The sequence below is a fragment of the Rhipicephalus sanguineus genome, unplaced genomic scaffold, assembly GCF_013339695.2.
Source record: "Rhipicephalus sanguineus isolate Rsan-2018 unplaced genomic scaffold, BIME_Rsan_1.4 Seq154, whole genome shotgun sequence".
NCBI classification, from domain to species: Eukaryota; Metazoa; Arthropoda; class Arachnida; order Ixodida; family Ixodidae; genus Rhipicephalus; species Rhipicephalus sanguineus.
In genome coordinates this window covers 6,065-21,811 of record NW_023614636.1, presented here as the reverse complement: position 1 = coordinate 21,811, position 15,747 = coordinate 6,065, and the positions used below count along the sequence as shown (strand labels likewise).

Here is a 15,747-nt window from a genome sequence, read left to right as displayed (position 1 = left end):
GGGCGTCGTTGTCTGACCCCAGATGCAGTGGTTCACGGCAGGATTCCGATGTCTGCGGCGCAGATCTGACGAAAGCGTGAACTATGAGCCACATTTCGCCACGCGGACATGCGCTCGAAAGGATGGGTAGACCGATATTTACTAGCATGATGATGTGGTCATATAGTCCCTTGCGGGGATAAAATACCGCCTTGTGATGGTCACCCTTCGGTGTAATCATGACGGCAACGCTGCCGTCCACGCATCTGATGACACCGGCAGCCGTAGGAAACATTCAAGGCCCCCTTTTCATCCGGCGTCCACAGGAAGTGAACCCACTTCTTACGGATCCCGGCGTGCACGATTACCTCCGCCACAACATCGCACACGGTCTGCTCACCGCAGCTTGCATGATGACAATAGTATCCTCGCTTCCAAACGAGGCTTGAAAGCTGCCACTCGCGAAAAACCGAAGGCCGCACAACACCCACAGGCTGCACCGACAGCGCAGTCGGTCGCGCCGTCGCGCGCCTTCATCGGGCAATTCGTCGCACAACCGCCGCACCTTGCTTTCTTCGGGCGAAAGTGACGGCGAACTCTTTCATCGACTGGCATGTCGAGCGCGTCGTCGGGCACCCACGGTGATGCCGAGCCGCCGAGCGATCGCCGCCAACAACACGAAAAAGCTCGCCGGCACCGCCATGTTTGCTATTCCGTCGAAACGGGGCCACTCGCTGGCTGTTCCGCGCTTCGACGGAACCGATTCCGTATATTTTAGCATAGTGAGCGCGTACTCGTCATTTTGACGTCGCCAAACTTTGGGCTTCCGACACGTCACTTGAGTGACAGGTGAAATGACCAATCACGGGGCGCTAATGGCGGCCAAAACGGAATACGGAACACGGAACAGCGGTTCATTATACGGCCTCAGGTCTTTGACGCTCTTGCGCTAAGATTTCCGAAGTGGATTCTCGCTGTTCCTGGGTTCAAATGTACTGTGGATCACCGGCTCACCTTAATCATTTTACTCAGGATTTTCAGTAAAAGTTCTTGTCGCTGTCACAGGTGGCTCATACCCGTTTCCCACTGGCCGCGTTATGCGGGTATGTTCTACACGTGACTATTGAAAAGGGTTTCATAACGTAAGCGGCGGGCAGTTCACATTATTTATGTCATGACGTGTGGATCTTGGCCCGTCATACACTCATGTCCTTATATGCCAATTTTGGTACATACCGAGTTAAAGAGTCGACCACAAGAGCGCCCAGACGTAGGCGGCCAGATAGATAGATAGAAACGGTCAAGCTGTTATTGGTTGGCTAAGAAATGCGTCGCACTTAAACGACATACAAAAGCAAAAGCGCTCGCATGAGTCGGACAAAAGGTTCATTTAAGGGCAAAAATTTTCACTAGCTCACTGCCGCTCATTCCTCTTCCATGAGTGCAGCCAGGTTTTCGCCTTCATGTGTTACACGAGTGAAATATGCCTTGCAAGCCGGCTAGTTAAGGACACACACAGGCAGCATACTGCGGGTGCACTTTCATTTCACGTTCGTATGACTGATGGCGATACAGTAGAACAAGTCTTTAGGGTTTTATTATTATTAGTAGTAATTCTGTGAAGACCTCGAAGTCGTCTTTCTCGCGAAGACATCTTCTTCCTCTGAACACGGTCATGTTTCCTTAGGCGTGGGGAACGACGCCGAAGACCGTCTTGCATTTCTTCTGGCACGCATCGTAGGTTAGGAAGTTGTTGCCGTTGCCTCCGCAGCCTCCGTAGACGAACTGCTCACAACGCCTCGTCTCGGTGTTGTAGAAGAAGCGAGTCATGTACGCCTTGCAGGGTCCCGTGTCGGCCGGGTACGTACACACTTCAGGTGGCGCAACTGCGGATGAATGGTAATAACATTAGTAACATATTGCACTTTTAAGGTAAAAAAAGGACCATGCAAATGTAGAAAAAATGCTCTCAAAGGTTCCCTATATACTGTGACGCTATACATATACTTTCTCTCTCTCTCTCTCTTTATATATATATATATATATATATATATATATATATATATATATATATATATATATATATATATACATACATACATACATACATACATACATATATATATATATATATATATATATATATATATATATATATATATATATATATATACAGTAATAGAGAGTGAGAGATGGTAGTGAAGACAAGTAGACGCTTACACGCTTAAGACAAGTAGAATGTTCTATTCTACCTCTTCTTTATTGTGTTCCCGCTATCCGAGCGTCGCTGTTTGTTCCTTACGAGGTATGTATATGCAGACACACACGCACAACATATATATATATATATATATATATATATATATATATATATATATATATATATATATATATATATATATATATATATATATATATATATATATATATATATATTATATTCGAGGTAGATGCAAATAAACATAGGAGCCGGAGGGCGTTTGCACTTTGGCTTTCCTTGCTGCATAGCTTAGGTCTCCACTGAAAGGCGAAGGCAGGCTAGCGATTGAGAAGGCGATAACGTGTAGGTGCGTGCGCGCGCGCTCGCGGATATCGCTATTGCGTTTAACTCTTAAAGGCGAAGCTTAAGGGTTCGCCAATTTTTTCCCGTCCTATTACCCGGGGGTTAAAGCTCGATTCGCCGCTTCCATCGTTAAAATGTTTGCTAATGTGATGATCAGTGGATTTGGGATGCAATTTCGAACAATTCTATATTCCAAGCGAGACCGATATTGAGAGTTAATTCAAGAGATATTGAAGCTTAGCTGCCATCGTTCAATTGCTGTTCACAGACGTTCTTGTGTCAATATTCTTTTCGAAACTTCGGTTAAATCATCACATTATTTCATCATAATAAATGCAGAACCACTGCCATGGTGTCTTAATTACTGTGGTGCTGCGCTGCTAAGCCAGACGAGGCCGTTTCAGTTCCCAACCACGGCGACCACCTTTTGATACGGGAGAAATGCAGAAACGCATGTATATATACTGAGGTTTAGTTGGCCGCTAAGGAACCCCCGACGGTGAAAATCAATGCGGAGGTCCCCACCTCGGCGTGTCTCAATCAAACGAGACATGCCGCAGTGTTTTACAACGCAAGATTTGATTAAATTAAAGTGAAAACTTTTTATTTCGCTTCTGTTAACAGTGCATGAACTAACAAACTTCAAGCAATTAATCATCATCATTATCATTTATTGTAGTCTCAAAGGCCCTTCCTGGGGTTTAAAGAAGCAATTCTTGAGAATATATAAAATGGAATCCTCATACTAGGTATTTTTTACACTTTGGGAAAGCCTTTGACTGTGTACAACACGACCTTCTTTTTCGGAAACTATCATTTTACGGTTCTTCATACTTCATACGTGTATAACTACAAATACGCACGGTGCTGTCTCTAATAAAACTACTTAACTGACAGGTCACAGTACCCAATCATCAATAACTTTGAATGTGAAACTAACCCTATAAAATATGGAGTACCTCAGGGGTCCATTCTTGGACGAGTACTGTTTTTGCTTGATATGTATGATATTGTTAAAGGGACACTAAAGAGCAAAATGATTTTTCTCGCATTAGTAAAGCAGTCTTCCACGATACCGAAAACACCACGCTTTCTGCGCGAAGACGCTTATTAAGCGAGAAAACACGCAAAAAGAAAATACAGGTGGCGACACCACCTTGGAATTCCCGCACCATTTGCCGTGAGGTCACATATCTTTGATGGCGCCTGCTTGGGCCTACGTAGTTTCTAATCGGTTAAATCGAAGTACGTTGTCCTCTGAGAGGGCCAGAGGCTTGACATAACGAGTTTGTGGAAATTTCTTCGAGCCAGTGGCGCCAAAATACGTTAAATGCTCTTTGAAGTCTTTTACGTCACGAATTACAAAGTTCGGCGCGATATTTAAAAAGGAAACTTTGAACTTGGTTTTCCCCTCTAATAATAAACCTATGGTGGTGAAAGAAACTACACAAGAGTTCTCCGAGCACACTTTATCAATCTAAACCAATTCATTGTTTCTCTTTAGTGTCCCTTTAATATAGAAGGACGTAAAAGTGTAGTACTATATGCGGATGACACGAACTTCTTTTTTGTTTTCGGGAATAATTTGGATGACATTTTTATGGATGCGAGTACATGGTTACAAAAAGAGCTTTTGGTTGGACGCTAACAAACTGCAACTTAACACAAAGAAAACAAATACGTCTACTTCAAAGCTAAGGGAACGTCATATCAACAAACCCCACCGTTGACATTTCAGGGAACACTACTACAACAGATATCAACCATCAGATTCCCAGGGTAATATTTCACGAGAACCTTTCGTGGACACCGCATGTGGACTCACTAAGGACTAATGTCTCTAATGCAATCGGGTTAGTAAATAAATTCAGGCACTTTCTACCACCTGGCGCTAAGCGACAGGCTTTACTATGCGCTTCTATAGTCACGTCTCACATACCCCTCTCTGGTGTGGTCTACAACCACCGAGACCAACTTAAGCTCACATTTAACGTCGCAAAAGCGGGCAATACGAGTAGTTGGAACATTCCATACGCTTTGAGTGCAACTCCTTAATTCAGCTACTATATTATATTGCCGATAAAGCACCTAAACTAAAATTGCCACTGGAGTTAATGCGCCAATATTCAAGTAATAGAACGCTTTTGAAAAATATCACACCAAGCAAACCCCCTATGAACTACGTGAAAAAATAGTCAAATCCCGACCACGAACGAACTACGGCTTACAAAAATTCGCACATTAATACCCGACACCTTGAACGAATACCCATGGATAATAAACTACTTCAAATAGATCTCCCCAAAACAATTTAAAAAAGCAAGTAAAAGAAATCATATTTTCTTGAGTTAGGCCCATGCCTTGCTGTGTTGTTAATACTCTATAATGTATATCGTACAATCCTTTTAACAGACACTGACCACATTTGCACATCTGTTTGTTGCGTTTCATTTTTCGTGTTCTTTTTTTCCTCTCAAACCGAAAAAGGAGTAGTTTCTTTACTGTTCTTGTATTGGCCATACATGTCATTTTGCACTCATGTAAATTGTGAGTGACAGATATCGCACTGCTGCAGCTGCTGTCTCGGGACGTAGCCTAGTCAGGCATCTTTCGGGCTTGTTCTGCGTCCTCCTAAGAAAATTGTAATTGTCTTGAAGTAAAGTCTGAATGAATAAAATGAATGAATTGTTGGTATATTGCATAAAGGGGAGGGGGGGTACACATTCAGAATTCACGAAGATCGGTTAACGTGAGTTGGAAAATAAGTGCGTGAGCAATCATTCATTGAATAAAAGTACGTCATGAAGAAAGAAATAGCATACACAAGGTCAGTCAGGGATCGCTGACACGAAACTACAAAACTAAGGTATGTGGCACAGAATCGACACTGTGTAACAGAACATCAACGTCCGCTACATATGCTCTATACAATGCCTTCATACCCCTAGGTGTCTGCACTAGACACATATAGCATGAAGGCATTGTATAGTTAAGTAATTGAAAGCAAAACGCACGCCACAGTACCTTATCACATGACCACAAACTTCATACGTGTATAACCACAAATACGCACATGGACGCACGTACGCACGTGCAGAAGCATAAACACCCGTAGTCTGTACTTTATTCTCCTATTTATTGACTGGATAAACCCATTAATACTTATCACTGATGCCCTTAGCAGCTACTTACATGGATGATACGGAAGTTCGAAGGCACCAACCTCCTCCACAGCATTCTGGTCCAGGGACGCTGCATTGACATAGTAATTAAAGAAAAATACGATCCTATTATGTAGCACCTAATGAGAGCGCAATAACATAGGTAATGGGGTTTTAGGTCCCAAAACCACCATATTATTATGAGTGACGCCGTAGTCGAGGGTTCCGGAAAATTCGACCATCTGTGGTTCTTTACCGTGCACCTAAATTTAAGTATATGGGCCTCCAGCAATACGCCTCCACCGAAATGTGGCTGCCACAGCCGTGATTCCATCTCCCGAGCTTAGGGTCAGCAGTCGAGTGTCATAACCACTAGAGCACAGCGGCGGGTTGAAGGAGAGCACAGGCGGAAGGATTTCCTCTTACGAGACACTCAGTAAATGATTTTAACTTTCGCGGTCGATTTCGTTGTTACTTTCTATTGCTTGTTGCCTTTGGCTCACCTAAGGGTCATCACTGCTTCTTCACGGTCTGACTTGGTGGCCAAGTAGTTAATTAACTTTTGATTCGCCTTTAATTCTCTATAAAACTTGCGTCACTTTCAACTCAATTTAACGTGCTATTCATTGTTATTTCAGAGTTCGAATATTGGACAGCATTCGTACTATATTCACTTTAAGTTCACAAGGGATTCTCAATAAATTAAGCATTAAATCAGATGTCATTACTCTTTTTTCGGCCTTATTTACATTTAGCCCCTTATGTCATTGGTAAGACTTTCATTACCGTTGTGCACTTCAGAGACTACTTACTACATTCATTGACTGTTAATTAGCATTTTACTTACTTGGATAGCCCTTTATGCTTTAATTAACCTGAATTGATAGGGTTCACAATTAACTTCACCTTAATTCAACCTTTGATTTGCGTTATCGCATAATTTACATTTTTAATCACTTGGCATGCCCTTTACTACATCCACTACTACATCCATTATTTCTAGATCCTTTACTTTATCCTTGCTACGCCCAACTGGACGTCAATCGGCTTCATTTTACAGAGGAAAGAGGCGCTGCCTAATGCGTGGATGAAGGACCAAGAAACAAGTTAGGAGGGAGCATTGCGCAGTGTGAAGGAAAGAGAGAAAGAAAGAAAAAAGAAGAGGGAAAGTGTGAAGGAAAGAGAGAAAGAAAGAAAAAGAAAGAGAGAAAGTGAGAAAGAAAGAAAGACAAAGAATGAAAGAAAGAGAGAGAAGAAAGAAAGAGAGAGAGAGAAAGAAAGAAAGAAAAAAGAAAGAGAGAAAGAAAGAGAGAAAGAAAGAAAGCAAGAAAGAAAGAAGGAAAGAAAGAAAGAGAGAAAGAAAGAAAAAGAGAAAGAGAGAAATAGAGAAAGAAAGAAAGACAGAAAGAAAGAAAGAGAGAAAGAGAGAAAGAAGGAAAAAAGAAAGAAAGAAAGGAAGGAAGAGAGAACGAAAGAAAGAAAGAGAGAAAGAAAGAAAGAATGAAAGAAAGAAAGAAAGAAAGAAAGAAAGAAAGAAAAAGAAAGAAAGGAAGAAAGAAAGAAAGAGAGAAAGAAAAAGAAAGTAAGTTCTTAGTTCAGGGTTGCACACAACTAGCCTCGCTTGCTTCAGTTTCCCAATAGGGGAAGGGCTCCTGAATTTTTTTTGCAAGCTGGAAAGCGCCAGCGCAACGCACTCAAAGCAATGGCAGAGCTTCTATTAGCAATGATTCGTGGGGCTGTGTTCGTGAACCTTTCAGTTCATAACAGCTCTTTTCCCTTGGGAGTTTTCAATTTGCAAGATGTGCTTAATATGTCCTTACTGGTAACTGGCGAGTACGCACTTTTTCCATAATTCATTAGCAACGTGCTTGTGAAGAAAATGCGACGCCGATATAAGGCAAGGTTCAAAACATGACACAGTGTTTTTGAAATATTCGGGAAGACCTCATGAATCAGGTGTACATGAGTTTTGTCCAGTAGCAAAAAAAAAACACCCTGCCAACATAGCACCAAGTGGAGGTATGTATCTTTATTGTCGACTGCAAAGAAGATACTATGATGCCTTTTGAGGTGTCTACATTTTTCGCATGTTTGCGCGCCTGTTACCAAGTACATCATGATTTAAGTAGCGCACTGACGGACGAGGACAGAGAAAAAGAAGGTGCACAACACGGGCGCTAACTCGCAACTGGTTTTTATTCGGAAGAACATGCTAATATAAAGGTGAAGAACAACACAAAAAAAGGAACAGAACACATATAAACTTTGTAATCATCTGCAGGTTGCGCTTAGGTATTGAAATTCCGCGTCACTTAGCGTGATAGATGGTAGACTGATACATTTTTTTCCTTTCCTTTGAATGTGGAACGCTTCGATGACTTCTCTTGCCGTCTGTTGTCTATGACGTGACAGAATCATAGTGTCGGCGAAGAATGGTGTGCAGCCGCATTGTTTGCAATGGGCGGCGAGTGAAAATGGTTTCGTGTCTGACAGTGAACGCTCATGCTCCCTAAGACGGATATTGACACGCCTTCCGCTCTGTTTCAGTACACAGAATGCAAAGAAGCCATCGTCTATCAAATCCCATTATCATGCGGAAAATCATACATTGGACAGAGCGGAAGGTGTGTCAATATAGGACTGAGAAAGAGTTCATTGACAGCTTACCCCAGCAGGTGTTCTGGCACTCTTCGAGAGTCACGAAGTTGTTGCCGTTGGCCCTGCATCCTCCGTAGATGAACTTCTCGCAGGTCTTGGTCACGTTGTTGTAAAAATAACGAGGAAAATAGCCAGCACAGGGACCGGGGTACTTGGTCTCGTTGCACACCGGGTTCAGTCCCACTGCGGCAACCCAAAGAAATGGTGCCAGTGCGACAAAATAACCATGATGCAAATGTATACAGCAGTGCCGATGTGATAGAGGAACAGCCGAATTCGCGAAGCAATTAAGAATTATATATTCGAACCATCCTTTTTTTTTCTTTTCTTCTTTACTAATGAGCGAATTACGAGGTTTGAGTCTCAGCCAGAGGCGCAGCCAGAAATTTTTTTCGGGGGGGTTTCAACCATACTTATGTATGTCGTGCGTGCGTTTGTATGTGCGCGTGTATATATGTGCAAGCAAAACTGAAAAATTTCGGGGGGGGGTCGAACCCCCCCCCAACCCCCCCTTGGCTAGGCCCGTGTCTCAGCTTTTAAAAATTATTGTCACCAAGAAAACATAGCTAGTTTCCACCGTTATTACGGAAATTTCATTTTTCATGATGGCTCCCCTCGTCTTGCAGTTTATGAAACTTTCTTTTATTGTGACATGTGCGTCACTTTGCAATGCTAACGACAATTAACCGGGACAGTTTTGCCCTGGAGGGCCACCACACTAGACGAATCTACGCCAAGTGCTGCTTCGCAAATACTGCCTCATGCTATCAGAGTGTTAGTTTAACCAGACGAGATTTGGAACAAACTTTTCAATGTAATCTCGCGCAGGCGCCATTTCGACGGGCCAAACAGCAATTGTTCTTAAATCATATCTTTTTCTCTGTTTTAAATTGCCATAACAATTTACACTTACCCAGTTTAGAGATGAGCTTCCGTTGTAGAAATCATTTGAAATCGTAGAAAAGCGGCCATGTTACCATTATCAGGCACGATTTGAACATTATGTGCGAGCAATACAATAGCTATCAATATATAATTGCTTCCTTGTGCTTAGGTGGTCATAGCATTGAATGAGGGTTTACACATATCTGTAGCGATCCAATATTCGTGTGAAAATGCATGGAAATCTTTATATGAGCCTTTTAAGTGTTTGCGCGCACAGCTACCAAAACAGTTTCGGTGTTGCCCAGGGCAGCACAAGGGCGTGACAAAGGCAAAGCAACTTAGAATCCCTGGGCTTTACACCGGTATATTTACGAATTTAAAGCTGGCATATCGAGCACACTCAGACTGAATCGGCTTCACCAGGCAAAATATCACCGGGCTCAATTAGATTTTACTTTACGTTCCACTATCAAACAGATTTGGCTACTGCCACACTCTTCGCACATGACAGGTTAGAGGATATCTTTCTTTTTCATAACAGAATAGCATAATCATGCTTCTCCAGCAAAGCCTTTTCAGCAATCGTGCTGACCATCACGCTATAAAAATAATCAGAGACCCACATAGCTGCTACAGTGCAAAGCCACGTGAGTACATTGGCAGGCTAGTAAAATATATTGCTTATGAATAATCTCCAAGACACAGTCATCCCACGTGGTATAGTCCGTTCGTCGAGGCGGGCGCCGCACATGGTCCGCTGATGCACGTGGCTTCGTACTCTCTCTCAGCTGCAAAAAGCGAGCGCATCCTCCAACATCAGACACTGCATAGTAGTATACGGTAATCCTCATACTGTGCATTCTATACACTCGTACTTCAATAAGTGCGCGTCTAGCAGTCTTCGCGGGCATATGTCATTTCGAATCGGCTAAAACATGTCTGGTGGATGCCGGTTGGAATCGAAAACACTGGTGTTTCCCTAGTGGGTGACGCAAGAGGTACGCAGAGGCAAGTAACCTGCCGTTTTTGTTCGCGCTATTGCGTCCTTGCTTCAAGCTTGCTTCTTTTCACACCGTGGAATCACCTTAATGTGTCGGTTGTGCGACACAGGCGCTCAGCTAAGAGAGAGAGAGGAAGCTAGAGGAAAGACTGAGAGAGGAAAGAAAGAAACTCGCAGGGTCTCTTAACACATTGGCCTAACACGACTCGAAGGGGAAGCGACCTTCTTTTTCTTCTAAGTCATGGATTTCATCCTCCCCGCACAGTGGTGGCCTCTTCTACAACGCACTAAAAACATGTACTATGCATTTCGACCGAATAGAGTCACAAATTGCTGGGAAACTTAGTTTTGTAGCATCTAGTCATACATAAATATTTATGCCGACAGTACACATACATAATAATGCATACATACATACATACATACATACATACATACATACATACATACATACAATCACTATGATACATACATATACATACATACATACATCATGCATACATACATACTACATACATACATACATACATACATAATACATACATACATACATACATACATACATACATACATACATACATAATCATACCAGACATGCATACATAGATTGTCAGCACTGCTACACCATACCTGATGTATGTACGGAATATTGACATTGCCTATGTCATCAGTAAACCGTTTCACAGTAGCAAGAACGAGGCTCACTGTTTCTATAGGGTTTCTACAGCTAATTCTAGTCAGAGTTTGAAAGATGCTGACGGGCTTCATGACTTCCCGACCAAATGAACGTTGCTGCATGTACGTCACACTATTTTTGTGTTCTGCTTATTGTTTATTTGACAATATTAATTACATCTAACCAACTTCAGAAGCAAAAAGCCGGGCAAAAGAATTCCAGTTAGAAAGTTGTCGATCGGTTTGCAAAAGGTGCAGTTAGACCGTTTCTTGCTTTCTGTCTATGAGGTATTAGTGTTTTTCTTCTTTCTGGGTTCCGCGAAATAAAAAAAAATACCATGTGACATGCCCGCTTGCGCGTTGTAACTGCAGTGAGAAGGGACAATCAGACGGTCCTTCGAGAATCAGCCTTTACAAATAAGGCAATTTCATTCATGCCTTGTTATATAAATACCTTCGTACTTTGTTTTTTTTTAAGAATTACAACAAAGAACGCGTTATCGCAGTCGTTTATATAATGGAAACACGCGGCTTCCTAACGGTGACTTACCTCCCCATAATGCCACTGAACGATGTAGTGTTTACGATGGTTACCCCGAAAGGAAATTACCGTCTTTCTACGTCTTCACAATTACAACGGAAAAACCCATCCAGAACAGGATAGGCTGTGAGTGCATTTTACCTTTATGTAATGCCCACAGAGAATAAGGCCACTGATAACCTTTGCGGGATTACGCCTAAAGAAAGAAATATTCTTCAGAACCTAGAACCTTGAAACACTGATCATGGCACAAGAGGCATATACTACCTCATAAAAATGCAAACGTGCGGAAGTATAGCTAAAACAACACACACACACACACACACACACACACACACACACACACACACACACAACGTAGAATTATTCTCTTAATTTGCTTCAAAAATGTGTCCTACGTGCAGGTGAAAAACCCGCAGCATTGGAGAGATAGCTTCAGATACTAAGCTCTAGGCTTTCATGAAACACTCTTGCGTGAACACCCCTTGTGCTGAACTCCATATGGGTATAGTTGGAGCCCCACCGTACATTCAGCTTCTCCATGGGTACTCTAGCTTACAATCGAGCTAATTTATTGTCGGATAATACCGAATAATTAGTCAGACTTTGGCTAAAGATCCCCTAAAGCGCTAATTAAGATTTATAGTCTGAGAGAGGAACATCAGAGTACTATTGTCTGGTTTTCCCCTTGCAGTTTTATACATTCTCAGATCTCCAACCACGTCATGCTTGATAATGCAGAGTGTGCTTTTGTCTCGTAGAGCACTCGCATATAGCGTTATGTCTATCAGGCAGGTACGCACGTTATTACAGTGATACGAGGATTCATAATTCCAGATGGGACTGGTTGGTGTACCTGTCCTTCATGTTTCAGTAGTTACATACGTACGTGAGGTGCTTCTTGCACCCAGCTCAGAGTTTTGTGGAACTCAGCTTGGGGCTGGTGCGTTTACCATATGCAACACCGGTGTCAGGCACCGATTTTGGTGCTTCTTTGTAGCGCGGCCTGAAACGGTTTGACTGACGCCAGCCGCGTAGTGCTAGGCGCTGTTAACGAGGTAATACCTCAGTGTACTTGGATAGTATGCCGGATGTATTTGTAACATCAGGGCAACAGGACTCCCCCCCTTCCCCCAACTTATCCCCCGCCCTTTCACATTCAGCAGACTCATCCTATGCCTTTCCGTTCCGCGGTAACATTTGTCGCACAAAAGTTAGTTACGCCACTCATCTAGCAAACGTTACAGTGTGCCACAACAGGTCTTCGACTTTATCGGCTACTACAGGAACCACTTGATTAATTAATCGAACTTGCGCCTCATTGCGGTGATGCCTTTAAGCATAAGCCTGAAAAGAGAACGAAGGCGAGAGGGCTACCACAGACGCACGTGCCAGAATGACTTGTCCCGGACAAGCGGGTATGCGTGTGTCGTAGCGCTATTCCAGCGCGCTGCCTGCATTTAGATGATTTCAGAAAATCAGTACTACTTCTAAGAAACCATATCAACCACACCTTCGTTTCGTTGGGATAATTACATATTCATCGTTTAGTGTCCAAAACAGTTAGTAGCTCAAAAAATAAGAAAAATAAGACATTTTAACTTAACGGCGAACAAAAATCCTAGATGGCCTTGGAAACCTTCACAGAAAGACCTGCGCTTCGTAACAAACAAGTTCAACCAAATTAAAATGACGCCTTGTAACCTCCATTTCTCTAACATATATTCTCCAATATATTGTTCATATTACCAGAAGCGCGAGTGAGAGAACTTCAAAGCCTTTTGGTTTAAAAGGCTTGTTACATTGGAAACGTTGTGCGATATTCAGACGCAGTTTCGAGAATCGACCTTTCTAAATAAGGTTATTTCGTGCCATGTCTTCTCGAATAACTACCTTCGCAGTTTTTTTTTTAATTATTTAAGACAAAAAACGGGATGTCGCGATAATGTACCTTAATACAAGCACGCACCTTAATAGCGGTTACTTACATCCCCATAATGTCCCTCAACGATGCAGCCTTTTCAATGGTTAGTGCGAAAGAAAATAAGCGTGTCTCTGCCTCTTCACAATTATAATTGGAGATACTTCCACTGCCGATTATAATTTCTTATGCACTTGAAATTTTTATATGTAATGTAAATTTGTGTATGTAAATTGAGCTGTAATCCTGCAGAGATGTTTGCAGGATTACACCTTAAGGAAGAAGCATTGAGCCTTGAAGACACTGATGTTGAATTGAAAGGCAGACGCTACTTCGCAAAAATGCAAATAGACAGAGGTCTATCTTCAAAAACATACAATTGCTAATTTTCCCGTTACATGGCTTCAGAGAGGCGTCTGTCATGCAAGTGGACGTTTACTGCAAGGAAGTTTACTGCATGCAGAATAATCGGTGCAGAGCACAAACACTGGGGTCTATTTCCCGGCCACCACTCAATGCTTCTACGAGTAGGAGCTTCCCGCACAATATGCCCTAATATAGAAGAGTAGCATCAACTTACCGGCGGAATATTCTGACGTCACATTGTGGCTGTACTTGGTTTCGTTCCAGTGCTCGGGTAGTGAACCTCCGCCGAGACATCCAGTACACCTGCAAGACAGAGCGAACATTTCCTAAGGCAAATGGGAAAGTGCGGATAGGGCATGGCAACCGTCAAATGTTTCATCTTACACACGGTCAAACTTCACACAATATTAACAACACCCATTCTCACTGCCAAATTTTCAAACGCGCTGCTAAGCGTAAACAAAAAACATGGAATACTCTTGAGCTTCGCCTTGAAGAGTAGAACGCCATAGCGTTATCGGGCGCCGTGTGCATCGCCTTCTCAATTCATAGCCTCGCTTCGGTTCTCGGTACGTGTCTTAACCATGCCGTAAGCAAACGAATAACTCTGCTCGTAACATGGCATTTTGAAACTATCGGAGAATGACTACTGCACGTAGAGTAGTTAAGCGCCCACCAGTGGCGCAGCCAGGAATTTTGTTCGGGGGGGGGGGGGGTGACGTTGCAGTGCGCCTCCTCCTTGAATGTTTTGAACGACTAAGTATACAGGGTGTTTCAGCTAAAAAGCACCAAGTATTAAAAAATTAAGCATGGGCGCTACGCGTCTCCAATAATCGGAGTATTGTTCTGAGCCATATAGAGCACGTCAGATTATTTTTTCCAATCCACTAAGTTCAGCAATTAAGAAAGATTGCTTAATGAATTCTTGAAATATTGACTCTATAGAAAAATGTTCAAGGCAAAAGTTGTAGCACTTGTTCTGAAACGTCAGAATATTTTATCCATGCTAGTATAACTGCCAATCCGATAAGCTGGGTAATTAACCAAAACTGCTTAACTAACCTTTAAAATAGTAACTATAACGAAAAATATTAACTAGGAAAGTTGTAACGTTTGTTAGGCAACTTCGAATTGCTTCATCTATGCTAAGAAAACTGCCCTGTTAAGTTTTTTTCTAGCTTTGTGCTAGAGTGCGCAAAATTATAAAGTCTACTTGGCGCAAGTTAGCTGAAACACCCTGGTATGAATACATGTATTACCAGCGACAATTTGTATTAGATGCTGCAAATTACTTTTTCAATGCTGTGCACTGTCAGAACGAGTAAGAAATGAGTTTTTTGATAAAATTATTATGTTGGCATGCCCTCAGAAGTCTTTCAGGAATTGTCTTCAATTTTTCATTTTTTTTTGTGTAAGAGGTACGGCAAATATCACTTAACTTTGAAGTGCACCAGTTTTCAACCGAAGAAGCACCTGATAACAAGAAGAGTGAAGTCCACAAAAATCGCCACGACGAGGTCAATATTTAATGCAGATTGTTTACGCAAAATGCTCATCTATTTGCACGAAATGGTGCGGCCAGGGAAAAAACAAGAATGGGAATGTACACCTCGAATACGGTCAAAACATGTCACCGGAAACAGTGCGCAGTAGCTTACACAAAACATCACAAATGTACATTTAAATATGCAATCAATATACGGAAGTAAGCAATGATCACTATACATAATGCCCAAAATAAGGCAAAGAACATGCTGCACAATCACAGAAACTGATATGTCCTTGGGCCAAGCTGCTGTCTCGGACGCACCATGTGGACAGAACTATAAAGGAAGAACGCAGAAATAACGAAAGAAACTATTCCAATCGCAGCAGAACAGCGCCGGCGAAAACAACAGACCAGACGAGAAGGATACGTAACACAAGGCGCTTGTGTTACGTGTCCTTCTCCTCGTCTGATCTGTTGTTTTCGCAAGCGCTGTTCTACTGCGATTATGA

General features: G+C 42.4%; 1 protein-coding gene across 1 annotated transcript; it reads right to left on the bottom strand.

Annotated features, from left to right (window-relative positions):
* Window positions 1–1,647: 1,647 nt before the first annotated feature.
* Window positions 1,648–14,052, bottom strand: LOC119376578 (BPTI/Kunitz domain-containing protein; the record flags this gene model as incomplete). Its single annotated transcript, XM_037646365.2, has 4 exons — window positions 1,648–1,865; window positions 5,735–5,794; window positions 8,371–8,544; window positions 13,964–14,052. Coding segments are annotated over 4 exons (526 nt in total), but the record flags the coding sequence as incomplete, so codon positions are not given.
* Between the last annotated feature and the right edge of the window lie 1,695 nt (window positions 14,053–15,747).